This window comes from Muscardinus avellanarius (genome assembly GCF_963383645.1).
Source record: "Muscardinus avellanarius genome assembly, chromosome: 3".
Classification (NCBI taxonomy): domain Eukaryota; kingdom Metazoa; phylum Chordata; class Mammalia; order Rodentia; family Gliridae; genus Muscardinus; species Muscardinus avellanarius.
The window spans coordinates 103,175,067-103,194,743 of NC_137788.1; the positions used below are offsets into that span (position 1 = coordinate 103,175,067).

At 52.4% G+C, this 19,677-nt stretch overlaps 1 protein-coding gene across 2 annotated transcripts in view; it reads right to left on the reverse strand.

Annotated features, from left to right (window-relative positions):
• Positions 1 to 18,485, reverse strand: part of SYT6 (synaptotagmin 6) — a gene marked incomplete at both ends in the record, with an annotated part of 67,010 nt that extends 48,525 nt beyond the window's left edge. For both annotated transcript variants that reach the window (XM_080690790.1, XM_080690791.1), the window contains 3 exons: positions 3,939 to 4,497; positions 5,875 to 6,223; positions 18,323 to 18,485. In XM_080690790.1, the coding sequence (XP_080546916.1) occupies positions 3,939 to 4,497; positions 5,875 to 6,223; positions 18,323 to 18,485 (1,071 nt within the window). The remainder of the gene's footprint in view (positions 1 to 3,938; positions 4,498 to 5,874; positions 6,224 to 18,322) is intronic.
• Between the last annotated feature and the right edge of the window lie 1,192 nt (positions 18,486 to 19,677).

Here is a 19,677-nt window from a genome sequence, read left to right on the forward strand (position 1 = left end):
ACTCCCTCAGTCCCTTCCCAAGCCCAGTTTTTTCACTTTCAGCCCAGAGGCCCCCAGCTGCCATCTGTCACCTGCTTTGCACCCTCTAGCCAGTGCTGTATATTACCTGCGAGGCTGCCCAGGCTTCTCTCCAGAACAGCTTGGGGTGGGGAGGCCAGGGGTCCCTTGGGACTTCATATTTGCATTTAACAAAGAGCAAGGCTCCCCTTCGCCAGCCTCTGAGCTCGGTATTCAGAGGCTGGAGAGAGAGAGAGATGTTCGGGCTTTGCTCCTTTGTACCAATCTGCCTGCCTGGTTCCAGGTGCCAGGCTCAACCTGACGGTCCCACTGGTGGCACTTGTGTGACCACAGAGCAGCCTCCTGAGCCTCCATCCTCTCCGCGCCTCTCCTCCTGCTCACCTGTGCCTCACTAGACCTGTGTGCTGGTCTAGACTATCTGGTCCATCCAACTGACCAGTCTCTGCTGCCTAGCACAGCCCACATACTTGACCCACACCTCTGAATGACTGTGCAGGCCGGGTCCCTCCATCAGGCCTGGCTCTCCCCCTCTTTAAAGACCACTGACCTCTCCAGAAGGCCTTCCCAGGTCAACACCGTGTCCAACTGCTGCTGTTTTTTGTTTTGTGTTTGTGGGGAATAGGGGTGCTTTTTTGGTATTGAGGATTGAACCCAGGGGCATCCTACCTCTGAGCTACACCCTGAGCCCTTTTTATTTTTTATTTTGAAACAGGGTCTTCCTAAGTTGCTGAGGCTGGCCTTGAGGTCCCTCCTCGGGTGAACTGCCCTTTTGGGCCCTCATCCCACAGCCCTACCTGAGGAGAAGCACAAACCCTGGCAGGCAAAGCTTGGAGCCTTGAGGAGGGGATCCTCCTGCCTCAGCCTCCCAGATAACGGGATTGCAGAGGTGCGCCGCCAAGCCCGGCTCAGCTGCTGCTTAATGACCCTTTCCTTGCACACTAGTATATAGTTTTGATTGAATCAAGTAAGCCATCAGTCACTCAGCAAGCGTATGCTGGGTTTTTACACCCAGCCTAGAGGGGAAATATAAGAGAAAGCCAACTGTGGGGCACAGGCTATGCCTGGAGCTCCAAGACTAGCTCTGAGCAAACCCTCGAGGGACCCAGAGAATACATGGGAAGGGTGGGGCTGGGGTCTGGGACACTGGGAGGCCACATGGAGGAGGACTGCAGTGTGGCTTTGCAAGGTGCATTGGTCTGGGCCGGGCAGAGAGGTGGGGACAAGCCGGCTTCACAGGGCCCCTGTGAGCAGACAAGAGGCAGGAATGCCAGGCATGCCGAGGGACTAGGCTGGCTGGTGCAGACAGCTGCCATTCTGTGCTCAGGTCCAAAGTGTAGCTCTGGGGACAAAATGAGGCTCACAGGAGAGCTAGGAGCCAGCTCTCTGCTGCACTCCTCTGCCCCCAGCCGCAGGATTTCATTCACACAGACTGCTCAGCCATTCCTAGTGACTGTGACTTGGGTCTCTCTGGCCCCAAAATAATTAAATTTTCACAGCCAGACCACAACACAGGTAGGAGCAGTGTGTGTGGTGGCTTCCCCTACCTCTCCTTTGCTCCGGGCCTTGCCTGCCAGGGTTTGCACCTCTTCTTAGGACTGTGCTTCCTGGCAGGGCTGCAGGCTGGGGGCCCACGGGCCCAGAGGTTCACCTGAGGAGGGGCTTCAGCTCAGACAGATATGCTCAAGACAGGAGTGTGAGCGTGGTCCCGGCTCTGCAGCTCCGGAAGTGGCTGGCCCTGAACTCCGCTCCTGTCTGGGATGATCCCCTTCCCCTTGGCCTGTCAGGTAATTTATTCCCATCCTTCCCCACCTAGTAGAATTCTCCTCCACCGCAGGCCCTTCCCCAGCTCTCTCGGACATTACCTCCCTTTGTAATTCAATTGTGGGTTGAAGAGGCTGTCTTCTAGCTCAGTTCTGCCCCTCTGTCCCCTGTGGTCTCTTAGAGGCGGGCTGGAGGAGGGCCCTAACACCCCTGGCTGGGCAGGATGAGGAGGTGAGCAGGATGAGGAGGAGCCTTTGGAGGGACTGCCTTTTTCTGGAACTGGGCTGGGGAAGCAGGGATGGGACAGGGCAGGGACAGCCACAGAGCTCCAGGATGTGGGGAGTGACACCCACCCCAGGTGAGAGGTGCGCTTGGGCATGAACTGCTTGCTACAGGGTGAGGCTTGTGCTCCCATCTGGGACTGTGCACAGAGGACAGGAAGGCAGGGATTCCGGGGAGGGGCAGAAGAAGGTCCTGGGGGCCTGAGCAGAGGCAGCGCCACAGACCCTGGCCCTCACCACACTGGGCTGTGGTCTCACTTGGAGGACCACTGAGCTGCTTTCTCCAGCTGTACAGTCACCCTAATGAAGTCGTCGCCATAGGAGACCCCAAGGGAGGAGAGGCGCCAGATGTAAACTTTAGGCTGATTTATGTTGCAGTGCTCCTGGGCCCTCAGCTGGCACACAGCTGCCGCTCAGCCAGCCCCACCTGCCCCCCACCCCCGGTCTGCTCAGGCTGTTCTTGGGGATGCCACTTCCCCAGGGAGGCACTGGGACATGGGACTGGACTGGTCAGAGTCAGCAGTGGCTCTGGGAATGGGCGCCCCACGGAACAGAAGCAGAGCCCCACCAACCTTTCTCTCTGAACAAATCAAGATTTGTACCCTTTGCCAGCCAGAACAGGGCTGATTTCTCCAGCCTCTCTCCTCACAAATTCAGCAAAGTCTGTACTGTCCTAAAGCAGGGACTGCAGGCAGAACCTGACAGAGGCCACCCCTCTACCACAGAGATGGCTCAAGAACTATCCAGCAAGACACTCATCCCATCTGCACTCAAGATACTATACGTGAGGCCATTGGAGCTGGATGGAAATGCACCTGTGGGGCTCTCAGCTGTCCAGGTAGGTTCAGAGAAGCAGGCACCAGCTACACCTGCAGGATGGTTACACAGCCTAGGGGACCTAAGTGTGCCACCCACACCAACCAGGTGCTCTGGTTTAGTCCTCCCCTCTGTGAAAAGCCAACTTGAACCTCAGCTCCTCGAGACCTCCCTGGTTAATTCCAGGTGGCCATGAATATCTCAGTGTGGATTAGCCAGTTCTCTTTTCAGACCAACCTCCCTCATCTCCCAGACTGCACCAGGAGGATACTACCCAAGACAATGGACTGTATAGGTCATTAGTGTTGCTCATTAAGTATTTGCAGCTCTCCTGCAGGCTCATGGTAGGATTGCTTTGTCTCTGCCTTCCTGATATTAAGAGTTGCCATATGTCTTGTTTTGGCTAATGAAATGAGAGCATTAAGGGATAATGCATGATTTGCCGTATCCTCTTGCTCCTGATGCATAACTGTGGGAGCAAATGTTGAGAGGGAGCTCTGTTGGCTGCTATCCCTAGGTGATGGCAGTAGAGTAGAGCCCCCATCCAAGCTGTAAGGCACCACATAACATGAATGAGAAATAAATCCCCTTTGTTGCTGCAGCGTAACCTGGCTCATCCTGATTGATGCAGCCTGTTTCTGATTGCCTACTCCAAGCTTCTAATATACATCAATAGCCTCAGGAGAGGTAGAGGCTGCTGTCTGATTCAGTTTATGGGCCTGGCCCAACCCTTACTTTTGATCAAAGAGATGCATAAAATAAATTTATAGAAGGCTAATCTGAGGCCTAGGAGGTAGAGAGAACCATTCCAGAATATACAATCAGAATCAAAAGATAAAAATTCCCTCCCCTACCCATCCCCACAGGGGCTCTTCAATCACCCACCCCAACCTGGGCAGAGTGCAGACTTGTCCAGGGTGAACTGGGCCATTGGCAGTTTCCAGTTTCCCTTCTCATCCTGAAGGCCCTTGAGTCTCTGGGGGTCTACGGGGCCGGGGATGTGCTCTACTCTGTGCGGAACTACAAATCCTCACGCAGCTAAGGAAAAAGAGCTGTACTCACGCTCGTGGCATACTGGATGTCCTTCCAGATGGAGGTTTCTCGGGACAGGTCCGAGGCCTCAAAGAGGTTGTCCAGGATGACCTCTCCAATCATGTCATGGCGGGAGAAGCGGTCGAAGTCAAAGACACTGAGATGCAGCTTGCGGTCAGCCAGCTCCTCGTAGGGCACGGGGAAGTGGAAGTTCTCGTCGAAGGTGGGGTTCAGGGTCTTGCGGTGCACCCGGGTCTGCAGCTTGCATTTGCGGTCAGGCAAGAGGTAGATCTTGACGTAAGGGTCGGAGCTTCCGCACAAGTCCTTGGCGGGGAGGTCGAAGGCCTTCAAGATGCGCACGATCAGGGTCTCGCTCTCGTAGTCGTAGCGGAGGCTGAAGTTGATCTTCCCGCAGCTCTTGGCGGCCTCGGACTTGGCATCATCCCCGTCCACCGACTTCTGCTTGTAGAGCTCGGGCTTGATGCGGCCAATGCTGGTGGGCTGCTCGGCGGCGGGCGGCAGCTCATTGCCGTAGTCTACGCTGGACACGTGCATCTGCCGGGGCAGGTGGCGCTTGAAGGACGTGTGCCTGGGGTGGGGGGGCGCAAGAGGGCAGAGAGAGTGTCAAGGCTCAGGGAAGGGGACACAGCAGACCCAATCCCGGTGGCCCGGTTCCCTTTCCCTCTGCCGGCGCTCCGTGTGCAAGGCCATTGCACGCATTCCATATGTAAAGCAGCTGGAATGGTGCCTAGTGTCTAGCAAGCTCAATAAATGTTAGCCGTTGTTATCATAATTGTTTCTCCTGCTTTCCTGTCATCTGCTTTCTAGGTTTCTTTCTGATGAGGCATGACTCCATCTCCTCCATTAAACCTTGAGCCCCCTGGGAGGACTGTCCTTTCTTCCCTCATCATCATCGCCACCATCGCCATCTCCATCACATTTATTATTTACCACGGGGCAGGCGAGGGGTGGTTAAAAGCATGGGCTTTGGAATCCGACTGCACAGGTTAATTTTGGCTCTGCTACAGTCTAGCTATGTGACCTCAGGCAAGTTATTTAACCTCTCTGTGTTATAAAAATAGAGTAATAAAAGTAGCCAATTGCATAGGATTGCTGTGAGAGTGAAATATATTAAGGCAGGTGAAGTGCTTAGAACAGGGCCAGGTGTGTAATAATTAACATCTGGAGTTCTCGATAGCACATGGATTCTTTCATTGGCTCCTCACAGCAAGCTTCTAAGAGTCATGAGCCCTATTTTAAGGTTGGAAAATGAGGCTTAGGGAAGGGGGGCAACGTGCCTGAGGCCCTATGACTCACCAGGGCCTCCTTCCTTCTGTTTGGTCCTTGGGAGCTAGAGACACATTGCAGGGATCCAGGAATCACGAGAGCCCTGGGTTAGTAAATACCTTGCACATTCCTGCACCATACCTTTTAAAAGAGTTTCTGAGGATTTTGTCATTATGCATTTGTTGTTGGTGTTGTTCTGAAGTAAAAGATGCTGTGTATTACAACCACCGCCATGCAAAGAACTCTGAGAGGTTTTAAAGGAATCTTCATTCTCAAAATATAAGAACTCTCTTGCTTTTTCTCCCATGCACTGCAGACTGTAGCTATGAGGCTTTATTGAAATATCCTTAAACACACCATGAATTTTTATGCCTCTGGGCCTTTGAATATTCTCGTCCCTCTGCCTGGAGTCTTTCCTTCCTTCTAAACTTCCAATCCCCTTAGTCTACTCTTCTATTCTTCCCACACCTGTCCCAAGAACACTGTACACACAGCACCTCACCTTGTGATGTCTCACCCACTGCCCACCTCCTTCTACCATGGACCACGCTAATTGATCTGTTTCCCAGTCAAAGGACACCTGCTATTATTTCTGGTCTCTGATCCTCCCAGGCTGATTCATGCGCCAGTTGAGGAAGCGTGGCAAGTGGCGTTAGGAAGAGAGGGCTGCGCCCTTCACCTGGTGGATGATGCTGGCTCCGTGGTCTGTCGCTGAAGCCGAGTGTGACGCATGATGTGCTCCTTCACCGACATCTGCACCTCAGCCGGGATATCTGGGGACGTGTGGCTGATTTTCACGGCCGCCTCCAGAAAGCCCAGGGCGCTAGGGTCCTTCAGCTTGTCTGCCATGTTGCCTCTGGAGCCCGGGGCCTGGAGGGCCTCCAGTGGGGGGTTAGCAGAGGAGGGACTGGAGGTCTCCTTGTTCCTCCAGGGCATCCAGCACAGCTTCCAAAAGAGAAAGAGAAAAACTGCCACCAGGGCCACGCCACACACAATAACTACCACGGCGAGGAGGCTGACAGAGGTTCCTGCCCTCGGCAGAGCCAGGCAGGGAGGGACAGAGACAGACAGGAGAAGCAGGCAAGGGTGTCAGAAGAGGGGCACACGGAAGGGACAAAGACGGAAGAAGAGAGAAGAATGATCATGAGAAAAGCTGCCAAGTCAGAGGGAGAGACAGTTTTAGGGTCGACTCTCCACTGTCCATTTTGTGAACTATCTGCAGCCTCGTGTCCGCCTCACTCCAGCAGCTCCCCTGTGTGCCCCCCAGCTTGGGGAGCACCTGGCTGCCTCCCCTCCTGCCTACTGGCATGTGTGCGCAGGGAGGAGGGAAAGTGGTTTAAATGGCAGCCTAAGCAAACGCGCAAATTCGTGGAGCGCTCGTGTTTGGATGCTGTTTGAATTTCTATTAGAGCTGTTACTACAATCAGACATACAGCAGAGGTTTTTGTATACAGTTCTCCTCCACAGGCCAGGAGGCCCTGGGGGTGAAGGCTGGCTAAGTCAGCCCTTCTCTCCTTATCCTACTCAACCTGGGCTCAAGGCAGGAGCTCAGTCAACACCAAGTTGACTCCAGGGGAATGGGGAGGAGTCTGATCCCCTGGAAGCAGGGGTAGCTTCTTTGGTGCTCTTCCAGAGCAAGCTTGGTGAATACTGGTACTAAGGGGAATCTGATCCACTGGGCAAGCGTCAACACTATCTACAAAATGTAAATGATTCCAAAAGCTGTCCCCTCCCGTTTTTGTGGCTATTTGAGAGCTTTGCTGTAAGGCTGGTATTTTTTTTTTTTTTTAGCATTGTGGTTGATTTGGGTACTCATGGCCCCAGGTCCAACCCAATCCTGACCCAGGCAGGGGCTCCCATTGTCCCAGAAGAGCTGCAAGAGGCACGTCCCTTTGGGAGAAATTACTTAGCAGGCCTCGTACCCCACTCCCCTCCCCAAATCTGGTAATGAACCTGGGAGCCTAAAACCTCTTCTTTCTCTGGGTAGAGAAGTCAGAGGGCTCTAAAATCAAAGGTATGCAGGGGCTGCAAAACAGTTGTGCTTGGACAAGCTAGCAGAAGAGTTTTGTTCAGCTTGCACCATGATTGAAAGGTTACAGATATATAATCATTTCCACCCTGGATTTCTGGCTTCTCTGGAAGAGGCCACTGACTTGGTAGCTGGACCCGCCATCCTGCAGTGGGAACTGGCTCCCTTCACTCTTCAACCCCCACTCCCTTCCCTGCCTGGCCCCTGCAACCTGCCAGGGCTGCAGCCTCTGGGTCAGGACTTAAGTCTTAAAATCTTAGGACTTAAGATGAGATGTGCCCTCCGTCTTATCTTAGCCAGGCTTTGCTCTTACACACTGGGGCAGCAGCCCTGGACAGGGATTCGCCTGTGGTCCCAAGTTGGTCAGATGCAGAACCTGGATCCAGGTCCAGATATCCACTGCCTTACTGGACATTCTGTCCACTGCCCTGGCCTGCTTGTCCCTGATTAAACCTCAAGCTCCTATAGGCTACTGTGACCCTGTGTTTCCACATTTGCTTGACTCATGAACCAGCATAATAATGGGAAGGAGAGAGGGAGTGAATGAATGGGTCATAAAAGGACTATAACTCTCTCATTTCAATTAAGTTCAACCAATGTTCACTGAGCACTTGCTAGATAAGCGAGGCCTGGGGTACAAAGACCCCCAGGCACTTCCTGGAAGGACCTAGGATACTTTCACTGGACTCAGGCCCAAGGAAAGCTGTCTCTCATCTGGAGGGATCTGAGAAGGAGGGGAACACCAGCTACCCTCTGAGGAGCCAACATGGCCTTCAAGCTCCCTGCCGTAGGTTACCTTCCTGGATCCACTACCAGGTGCCTCCATGAACAGGGAACAGCAGCAGACAATCAATTCCTGAGCCACCTGCCCCACACCCGACACAGTCCTTGCAGAGACATCACAGACTTCCCCTGGCCCAGAGTTGGGACTTAGTCCTTCCCCTAGAGACCATCCGGGATAAGTTAACTTCTAGACTAAAATTCTCTAATGTATCTTGGGAGGACAAGAAAGAAAGATCATTTTAATATTTACTTATTATCTTGTGTAAGAAAATTTTAATATACAAATTGATAGCAATGATAGCATCTTATTATTCGGCATTGCTATGTTCAAGTTTCAAAGTGGTTTTTTATATATTTGCTCATCTAGTCCTCTGCAATGAAATAGGTTCAATTATTATCCTCGTTTTGAAGATGTAGAAACAGACACAGAGGGTTAAGTAGATTGTTCAAGTTACATAGCTTGTAAAGGACAGAACCAGACTATAACCTGGCCAGTCTGGTTCTGCAATATCACCTTTGTAAAGCACATATATCATTTGAGGACAAAAAAGATCCATATATTAGAAACACTAACTCAATTTGTTTCTTTTCTTTTTTCTTTTTCTTATGCATTCATGGTGTAAATGGCTTGAAGACTACTTCTCCAAGCCCTTCTCCTCCCAGGCTCAGAAAGGGAAGTTAATAGGGATCTATGCATCCTCATCCAAGACCCTTCACATCTATTCTGTTACAGCTGTCCTGGCTGCATTCTCTGCAGTGTGAGTCACCTTAAAACAAAAGGTATTTCCAGGGCCTTGCTTGCCTTTGATCATACATCTTGCTTGCTCTGGTAATAATTAGAATTTTAATGAGAAGGGGTGGGGGAAGTGAGGGGGAATCCAGAGAGCATAGAGAGCATTTAAATGTTCAGGCTGACAAAAAAACTGAATTCATACATGAAAAGAGAGGTGGGGGAGGGGAGGCCAGGGGAATCAGATTTTTCTATTTCAACTGCTTCTGCGTGTGACCCTCAGCTGTTATTCTCTTGGGCTGTGATTAGGGATGGCAGAGGGTATGGATTACTGGGTATCAGCACCCAGCACTCAATGCTGGTTATATAACGCCAGGAGGCCCATCCTATGCCTGGAGAATCTCCTTCCAGGATGAGGAGAGCCTGGGCTTTTGATCTCTCGAAGGCAGGGAATGCAGAGACATGAGGTTCAGAACACTGGGAGGGCCCGTGCATCTACGGCATGCCAGGTGGTGTCCGAGATAGGAGCAGGCCAGGGCGAAGAGGTGACTGGAGGATTTGGCCCTTTAAAATCGTGATATGTAGCCTTGAACCCATCCTACCTTTATCACCTGCTGTACCAGTCAACTCTCTGTCACTGTAACAACACCTGAGAAAATCAACTTATAAAGACAAAAGATCTGTAGACAGTTTTGGAGGTTTCAGCACGTGACCAGTTGGCCCTGTGGTCTTAAGTCTGTGGTGTCACAGAATGGCAGGAGCAAGCGACAGAACAAAACTGCTTTTTTCTAGGCCAGAAAATGAAAGAGAGAAAGGAAGAGGAAGGTGCTGAGGTCCGACTGTCCCCTTCAGCCCCCAGAGACCTGCAGACCTCGCAGGGGCCTCACCTCTTACACACGGCTTCCTCCACCTTCCAATAGCACTGTGCTGAGAAGCAAGCTTGCAACACATGGGGCTTTGGGGGCCCAAAATCTGTCCCGACTCAGGTGCCCTGAGGCTGGGAGGGGATGTGAGCTCCTGCCACAGCCTAAGGGTGGTGCACAGACCCAGATGACCCAGTATGCATGGCTTCCCACCTTGCGCTTTCGGGAGCCAGCCAGCAGGACATGTTGCCCCCTCCCCCCCCTGAGATCAAGAGGCATGTGTCAGCCTGCGAACCCTTCTTTCCACTTGACCCTGTGGGGCAGATGGAGCTCAGATGGGCAACTCTGTCTCCTTTCTGAGTCCTGACCCTGTGTTCCTTCTGTGTGCCCCAGGGACTCCCTCAGGACAAGAAAGACAAGCTGCCAGCTTTGGGGAGAGTACTCAGCACAGCACTGGAGAGAGAAGTGCTACCAGAGCATTTGTTCTCTTCCTCTGACTCACCTTCCTTAGTCCCCTCAGCCTAGAGAGAAAGAGGCCATGCTTTGGAGGAAAACTAGTCGTTCAGTGCCCATCCCCCCTGTTTTATTTTATTTATTTATTTATTTATTTTGTGGCACCAGGGGCTGGACTCAGGGCCTCGTGCATGCTGGACAAGCAGCTCTGCCACTGCTGCACCCTTGGCCTCCATTGCTTTTGTTTCTTTGTTCATTGGTTTTGGAGGTTTCTGATTTTTGGCTTTTTTGTTTGCTTGTTTTTTGTGGTACTAGAGGTAGAACCCAGGAGTGTACTACTTCTGAGTTAGACCACCCCCCGCCCAATTTTATTTTTATTTTGAAACAGGGTTTAGCTAAGTTGTCAAGGCTCATCTCAAATCTGGGATTTTTCTATCTCAGCTTCCCAAGTACGGGGATTACAGGCGTGCAACACCACACCGGCTCCTCCATTGATTTTAAACTGTGTGACTCTGGCAACTTATGTATGTAGCCTCAATTTTTTTCATCCATAAACTGGGACTGGTAAAATTATTTATTTCATAGGATCTTTGTGAAACTTAAATGACATCAAACGTATACCAAAAGTGCTAAGAACACTACCTAAAAGGTAAAATCGCATACTAGGAGAAGGCAGTACAAAATATAGTACATATTAGCTGTTTTTATTAGAATTGCCAATGCCCAGCTTAGGTTTTTTGGTGTGTGTGTGTGTGTGTGTGTGTGTGTGTGTGTGTGCTGGGGATTGAGCCCAGGGGCATTCTACCTCTGAGATACACCCCCAGCCCAATTTTTTATTCTTTATTTTGAAACAGTATCTCACTAAGTTGCCCGGAGGGCCTTATTAAGTAGCTGAGGCTGGCCACAAACCAGGATCCTCCTGTCTCAGCCTCCCAAGTACTGGGATTACAAGCGTGCACCATCACTCCTGGCCACCCAGCTTAGGTTTTGTTTGCTTATTTGCTTGCTTTTTTTTTGGTACTTTGGATTGAACCCATTAACATTCTACCTCTGAGTTACACTCTCAGCCCTTTTTTTTTTTAATTTTTGTGGTATTAGGGATTGAATCCAGGGGCATTCTATTTCTGAGCTTCACCCCCAGCCCTATTTTATTTGAAATCGGGTCTTATTAAGTTACAGAGGGCATTACTAAATTGGTGAGGCTGGCTGCAAACCTGCAATCCTTCTATCCCAGTCTCCCAAAAACTGAGATTACAAGCATGTGCCACCACACTCAGCTTCTTTTTATTTTTATTTTTTATATTTTATTTATTTATTTATTTATTTATTTTTGGTGGTACTGAGGGTGAAACCCAGGGGCTTTCTACCTCCAGGCTATACTCTCAGACCTATTTTATATTTCATTTGGAAACAGTGTCTCACTAAGTTGCTGAGAGCTTCACTAAGTAGCTGAGGCTGGCTTCGAACCTGTGTGATCCTCCTGTCTCAGCCTCCCAAGCGCGGGGATTACAAGCGTGCGCCACCACGCCTGGCTTCTTTTTATTTTTAAAGTTTTGGAATGGGGTCTAGGAAAGTTGCTGTGGGTCTCACTAAGTTGCTGAGACTGGCCTTGAACCTGCCAACCTCCTGTCTCAGCCTTCTAAGTACTGGTATTATAGGCATGTACTACCCAATCCAGCTTCCATTCTACTTTTAAACATTCCTTAGTTTTTAAATTTGGGGTTGGCACAATACCTGCAAACCATAGACACCAACAGAGATAGCTTTAACCTTATTACAAACTGAGAACAATCTCCCTGGCAGAAATAACAGATTATTCCATACATAGCCAGGTCTCTCTGTATCTTGAGACATAATACATACTATATTAAAGATCACACGTCTCCAGGTTTTTCTGATAATATTCATTCGCTTGCCACTTTCCCCTGTGTATTGTTACCATCATTAGCCAGCTGGTGAACAGGAGTGAGTTCTAAAAAAGTAAGAAGATCATGGAAGGAAAAGGTACAACTGAGAACATCCTATGCTCTTGCAAAGTTTCTTGGAGACCGAGGAAAATAAGCGCATTACTCAGTATCAGTTGTGAAATATTTTCATTCAGGTAACAGAAGAGATCCAGGGGCCATGAACACCAGTTTGAGAAGTTGGCAGCCTCTGGGAGACAAAAGAGCTACAGAACCAGTGTTGTGCCATCGTACGAGAGCACATGGCTTTGAACCTGGGCTGGGGACATAGACTTCCCACGGTGCCCAGAAACAGGGCAGGCATCTCAGGTGAGCCCTAGCACCAGACCACAAAGCACGTTCTATCCACACTGCTTACTAATGGGGTGGCCCTGAGCAAGTTATTAAACTCCTTCGAACCTCAGTTTCCTCTTTTATTTAATGAGGATCCAAATTATCCCTACCTCACAAGACAGTTAGGAATTATCTGAGTATCAGATAAGCTAAGACTTTGAGCACAGTGGCTGGTACATGGTGAATCCCCCAAATGCAAGCCGCTATTATTCTTCATGATTTGTTTTTCTTTTTGGTGAAGAGTAACAGTTTATTATGTACAGAACAGACCCCAAACTGGGCCCCTGAGGCAGAGAAGGGAGACTCTGAATCAGAGAAAGAAGCATCTGAGGGACCTCGGGCACCTCTTCCCTCCTGGAAGTTCAGACACCCCCCACCCATCGCCCCCAAAGGCCATCAGGGTAGGACCTGCCCATCACCGTAAATGAGAGATTCAGATGGGGTGATGGCTCAAGGCCTCTCTCCTCTTCCAGAAAGTGCTAGGTTATTAATTAGCAACCCAGGGCTTCCTTATCTCCCCCTGTGACAGTTCTTTGTTCAAAGACAGGGCCCCAGCACCCCCTCCCCTTCTCTCCACCCTCGAGTTCAGATTCATCTGGGTTCTTATCGCTTGCTGTTGTTCCCATTTCTCTAATGGGCTCCCATGTCAGAAAAATCCTTTTTGTAGTAGTAACAGGCGTTTTTGTGATTGTAATTGAAGAGATAAACTGGGAGGAGGAATGGAGAAGAAAGGACCATTTCCCCTGCTCACCCCCAAGTGGAGAAGCCTGGCCACGGGTCCAGGGGGCTGCTGGTGGATCTTCAAAAGTGCCCAGGCTGTGCAAAGCAGAAGCTGCCTCAGCCTGGCCCCCTTAGAGATGGATGGAGATGTGGACAAAGAACAGCCCAGGAATCAGACAGAAGTGATGCCCAAGAGCCTGGCAGGAACAACATTTAGTCTGGAAAGGAAAGAGACTCTGGCCAGAACCATTAATACTAATAATACCATTTGCTAGTTATTTCTATACTATGGGCACCGCACCCTTCACATTATCTCACTTAATCTTTACAGTATCCCAAAGCAAGTGGTATTCACCTGTCAGAGATAAATAAACTAAGTGTAGAGATGTTGATCAAGTAACTTGTTTGAAGGTACAGGGCGTTAAGTCCTATATTTAAATCTAGGACTCTGATGCCAAAGTCCAGGCTGTTGAAATAGGCGTCTCAGGGGACTGCAGGTGGAGCTGAAGAACTGTAGAGTCAGAGGCTGGACAGAGAAACTAGGAAGGGGAGACATTTCTTAGTTGTAACCAGGGAAAGGGGGGCATCTCCTACTTTTTGGCCTGATTCTTGAACCTGGGCAGAGTCCGGTAGACTTGAGTTATTACTGGTCTCCCACCCCCGTTTCTTCTTCCCACCTAAGTAGGCATCCTGCAGGAGACCCACCAGCCACCAGGCAAATCATCAGTCCCTCAAAAGTCCTATCCAGAGATGTGCCTGGGGAATACACATGTGTGTGTGTCGGGGGGGGGGGGAGGAGAGGTGCTATTCTATGCAAATTCATAGACATGGTCCATTAATAATGAGCTCTGCCGTGGCTTGTAAATTCATTAGGAGAACTGGGCATAATTAAAATTCAGGGTTGGGGGAGAGGGAGCAAAGGGCCATTGCTTCCTTTCCTTCTTCAGAGATCCAGGGCGGGCTACCGGTGGGAATAATTAGCAGAGTCCAAACAGAGAAGGAATTAATGCTCCTGAAAAAGCTATGATGAGGAGAGACAATGCCGAGCTAATTACGGCCGCACCAAGCTTTCTGACTGGGCGCCCATTTCCACCATCATTAGGGGATTCAGAGATAAATCGGAGACTAATGTGGAATGTTATAGCTAACAGAGCATTGACACTAATTTAGCCATTATTAGTATTAGTATTTTGGCAGATGGTAACTGTACCTTTCTGCCTGACCAGTTGGTGGAGAACACGTGGCTCTCTGAATGGGGGATTAAGACTAGCGTGATGGAGCGCAGAGGCAGAAAGAAAGACAGAAAGACAGATACATTTTCCCCCTCTGTGCTCCTGTCTCTGCTTATACCTGCAGCTAGTGAGAGGGAAGATCTGTGCGGATCCTTGGGGAACAAGAAAAAGAGCTCAGCATCCCTAAAAGAAAGAAGAGAGGGATAAGGTGTCAATGTATCTCTAGCATCCAGATGTGGATGCCCTGCACACTTCTGCGGCCACACAGCCCTCTCAGTGCCACTCCCAAGAGCATCTCAGTCCTTACAGGGCCTTTTTCTCAGGAGGACTGGCGGAGGTGCCATCAAACTCAGCCAGGACTTCCTATTGCCAGGCTCCCCCCACCCACACAACCCTACACCAGTCCTGAAGAAACCTGGCCTGACCCAACGCCTCGGTGCCAGTCCTAATTGTTTGCAGCCACACATTTCCCTTCTGGCTCTGTGGACAGAGATGACAAAGTAAAGCTGGAATAATCAGAAGAGACCTCAGCTTTTGTACAGAGCTTAAGGGGGTGAAGTGCACAGGAACTACAGTTCCCATTTGAAGTGGCTACAGTCAGAGGGAGGAGAGAACTGTATCTGCAACTATAAACCGAACAGCTCTATAACTTCTAGATACTGAACCTTGCTTCAGAATATGAAAGTTCACCAGGCACAGCAATGCACACCTGAAATCCCAGGACTCGGAAGGCAGAGGCAGGGGAATTATAGGCTCAAGGGCAGCCTCAGCAACTCAGAGAGACTCTGCGTTTCAAAAATAAAAAATTATTAAAAAGGGCTGAGGTATAACCCAGAGGTAGAATGCTCCTGGGTTCGTTCCTCAGTACTGGGGAGGAGGGAGAGAAGAGTGAGAAAGCTCAACGTGCACAAGTCAGACGATCACCCCATGGGGTCTTCAGGACTGTGTATTGTGCATTTTCTTAAAGGAGGCAAAGTCTGCAGGATTCCTTCCTTTCAGCAATGAGTGAAGGAGCAGCTGATTATTTCATTGTAGAAACAGGACTCTGTTTTAATGAAATGTTGTACATTTAATTTGCCATCACACACAGGAAACACATTCCCTGTGTTGCAAAAGGCCAACTTCAAAGCCAGGTGGCTGAATCGCAGAACAGCTCCAGAGTCATTAGCAAAGTGAACAAACATCACATCCATCTCATGGCCACAGGTAAGCTGGGAATAACCAGCTTTGGCTGCCAGCCTGGGAGGAAGAGTGGGGCAGCTTGGGTCTTGGGTCAGGTTTCTGCATGTTCTGAATCTCTGCTTACTACCTAAAGCCCCAGACTCATGCTACCCACACCTAACCTTTTGCAACGACCTATGAAAAGAGTTCATTCCCCTTCACAAGACACACGATACAAGAAAAGTGGAGAACTGACTGTCAGTGTCTACTGGGGGAGGGAAATATTAAGGAGAAAAGCAGACCCTTTTTCTTTGGACATTTTTAAAGGAAATGGGAATTTGCTTTTAGTTAGGACAATTTGAGTATGGGTTTTTCCAAGTCAGTGTCTGATTAGCTGAGATTTCTGATACAATTCCTGGCATAGACGATGGCATATAGGAGGGTCACGGTACGTGATAGTAGAGTCTGAATCTTAGGATGTTACTGGAAATCCCATGAGCTAGAGACTCAGAGCAGGAGGAAGGCAGGGGGAAACGTTAAGTGGTAAAGGGCATGCTCTACCCACTTGCATTTTTCATAAAACTGCAGATGAAAAGATCCAGCATTTCTCTGGCTGAAGAATCTGGACATGAGCAGTGGCTCTGGGCTGCAGAGGCTGGGGTGGGAGGCAGGATACCTGGGGTCCTGTCCTGCACTCCACAGCTTCTCCCCAGACCCCAGGTTCAGGTAGGTATTAGAGCAGTCTCCACCACTTTCTCTCTTTTGCTAGGATCCAGGGTCTCCTTCTGACTCCCCCACTCCTTTCAGCCTCCCAGTTTGGCCCCTGGGTTTTCTGGGGCTTGTGACTCAGCAGACAAAGTTCAAGTTCCCCTGGGCTGACAACTCAAACTCTCCTTCCGAATCAGCCCGCAGGGAGGGCATACTGAATCATCTGGACCCCCAGGCTTCTCCTACTCCAAACCTGGCTATCTAGGCACCCGTCATTCCTGACTAAAGGCATCTCTCTGCAGTCAGAACACCAGTGCCTATCCCCCCCCCCCCCATGAGGATGTGTTACACTTGTACACTCCAACTACCCACAAGACTCCCAGCATTTCTGCCCTGGACAGATAGAAGACACATCCCAGGTGAAATTCGACAGGTGTGTTCTTGCCTTCTAGGCTCTGAGGGGACATGAACAGCATTAATGCCCCACTGGAGATGGATCTTTAGAGGAAAAGATGGAAGGGAGATGAAGAATAGGGGGAGACAGAAAATGACTCCCAGACTTGAAGGAAATTCCCGTCTGGAGGGTATGGGGAGCTGGGTAGTGTGGAAGGGGATGGCCCAGAGAACCAGACTCTAATACTTGCTGGGCCTAATCTGTTTAGAGACTCTCCACGAAGGAGAAGCAGCCTTCCCAGTCTTCATCCTTGTACTACCTCCTAAAACTTCTTCATGTCGAATCTCCATCCTTCTGCTGCAGTAATCACCGATTAAATACTGCCAGGGTCAGAGGGAGTAAGCAGCTGCCCCCACCACGCTGAGGGGGGCTCCATTCACCCCAAGCCTGGGTGCAGTCCCTTCGCACGCCAGCCTGCATGGGTTCTCCAGCCCTCTCAACCCCTCCATTCCTAACCAGGAATCTACCTTTATCTCCACGCTTAACCTCAAACGAAAACAGGCTCTGGACCTTACCCCACCTGTACCTGCGGTCAGACTGCTGTCCTGGCCCCTGGCCCCTGGCCCCTGGAGAAGCCAGTGGGGCTGGATCCATCACCTCTGGCGGCCCCCTCCTCCCTTTTCCCGGCCAGCGGTGCGGAGCCGCCCAGCGAGTCCCGCAAACCCCTAGGCCCCGAGGCACTGGGGTCGGGGTCGAGAGACCACGCGGAGTGGAGTCTGCGGGGCCCAAGGAGCCCGGCGCCTCGGTCCCTGCGGGACCTCCCCGCCCCCACTCCGCAACTCCCGGCCTCGTACGGCCCCAGCCCTTCCCGCGCCGGGGCCGCGACCCGGGCGCCCCCCCACCGGGGCTCCCCAAACGTCTGGACAAAGGAGCCGGCCCGCGGCGGGCAGCGCGGCCGCAGGCTGGGGTGCAGCAGGTAAACACCCGCCGGCCGCCGCCGCTGACCCTCCCGCAGCTCCCGCCGCCAGGGCGCGACACCCCGTCCCCGCTTTCGCGACCTGCGGGAGACGCCGGCGGCCGGGCTCGGGCTGGACACTCACCGGCTGGCTCCGGGCGCCGCCTGCACCGGGCGGCCGGGCTCCGGGCAAAGTCTGCAGGAGGCGCCGGCTCCCGCGCACCCGCCGGAGTCCGAGTGAGTCAGAGACACCGAGGCAGCGAGTTATAGGGCGCGGGGGCTGGGAGGACGGCGCACCCCCGCCCCGCCCCCGCCGGGGCCACGCGGCCGCGCCGGACACAAAGACTCGGGCCGCCGCGCGCACAAGTTTCTCCCAGACCCCGGGGCTCGGCCGGCGCCCGCGAGGGAACGGACGGACAGACGGACTGGCCGACCGACTGCTGTCCCCAGAGCCGGACAGCCCGGCGGCACCAGCGCCCTTTCGCAGCCAGACGCCCTGGTCTCCTGCCGGATCCACCGCCCCCTGCCCTGGAGAAACGCGGGGGAAACTGAGGCCCCGAGGGTGCCGCATCCGGAGCCCCCAGTAGTCACCCCGCAGGGGCGGAGAGGCGGTGTCCCGGGGCCCGCCCGGACCTCTCCTGGCTCGGCGGGCGATGGGCCGGGGGCTGGCTGGGGCTGGTGGCGAATCCGGAATCCCGAGTTCTCGCCGCAGCCTCCGGGCGCCGGACCCGCTGCTTTGGGGGGCGGGGGGCCCGGCCAGGGTGAGGGTCCAGGAAGGTTGGGGGCCCTGGGTCTCCGTTACCTGCGTCGGCCGCGCTGGGACTCCGCTCCGGGGGCTGCAGTTCGAAGCTCCGACAAGTCTCCACGTCCAGCCCGAGGGGGGGCGGCCGGGCCCGGCACAGTGAGGCCAGGACCGCGAGCGCCGCCTGGCACCGGGGCCCTCCGGCTCCCCACGCCCCGCTCATGCCCGGGACGCCCAGGCCTGGGTGCAGCGCCTCGAACCGGCCGCCGCGGGGCTGGGGCGGGGCAAGGCAACCCCAAGGAGACCCTCCCCGCAGCGGCCCCCTGCGGCTTCGTTCTGCTTTTAATCGCTTCCCCGCAGGGTCCCCGCCCCTCACGTGGCATCCCGCGGCAGCTGGCAAGTCTGGCGCCTCAAGGCCGCCCCCTCTACACTCTGGGGCTGGCCTGAGTCCGGGCGGGTTCCAGCCCCGTATCACGCACCTTGAAGGGGGTGCGAGGCTGGAGAAAGAGCCGGGGTCCGACTCTGCGTTTCTGCCACGGTGTGACCTGGGTTCTCTCTGAACCTCAATTTTTCTTTTCATAAAAAGGTATCATGATTATGAGCGCTTCGCGGGCTCCCTCGGGATAGCAGGATAGTGCTTGTGAACATATTGGGTAAATTGCCACACACCACGCCAGTGGCAGCTAAGTAGATGACCCCATAGCCGATGACCTGGCAGTGAGCGAGCCTTTGCCCGCGGCTCTTGACAGCAGAAGTTAGTCAGACTTGCTCCACCGCGCAGCGTCGGAGGTAGAAGACCCCAAGCACGCGGAGGGATGCAAACTGTAAAGAAGACTTTCTGAGCCCCGCAATCCTGCGGTCCACGGTACCCGCGCGTTGCTATGGCGACGGGAGGCAGCGGCTGTCTCTCTCCATGGCAACGGGAGGGGAAAGTTTCTGGCAATAGGAATGGGGGGGGGCATTTCAAGAGGGTACTCTGTTACCGCCAGACTCACCTCCCTACATCAGTGCAATCTCATCAGAAATAATGTACCCTTTTTCCAACTAAGCATAAAAGGACCAGAAAGAACGAAAACTCAACGGCAGGACTGGGGCTAGACTTATAAAGCATATCCCCCCCATCCCCGGAACTACAGAGTGAGGCCCAGAAGTGGGTCAGTTGAGGGCTTCCAGATGTCTCACTCAGCCCTAGAAATCTATGAGCCATTTCCAGTAGCCAGAGGATTAGAGCCCTGCAGGGCCCTAGCCCTATTCTGGAGTCTCCTGTCTTCTCCTTTAGTGATGGTGCCCCTTCCCATGTGAGACTCTAGACTTCCCTTTGCCTTCCCGGAACTGAGACAGAAACTTTAGCCCAAGCCTTTGAAAAGCGCCTGTGCTGCTGTGCTCTGGTGGGTGGTGGGGGAGGAGGGTCTTTC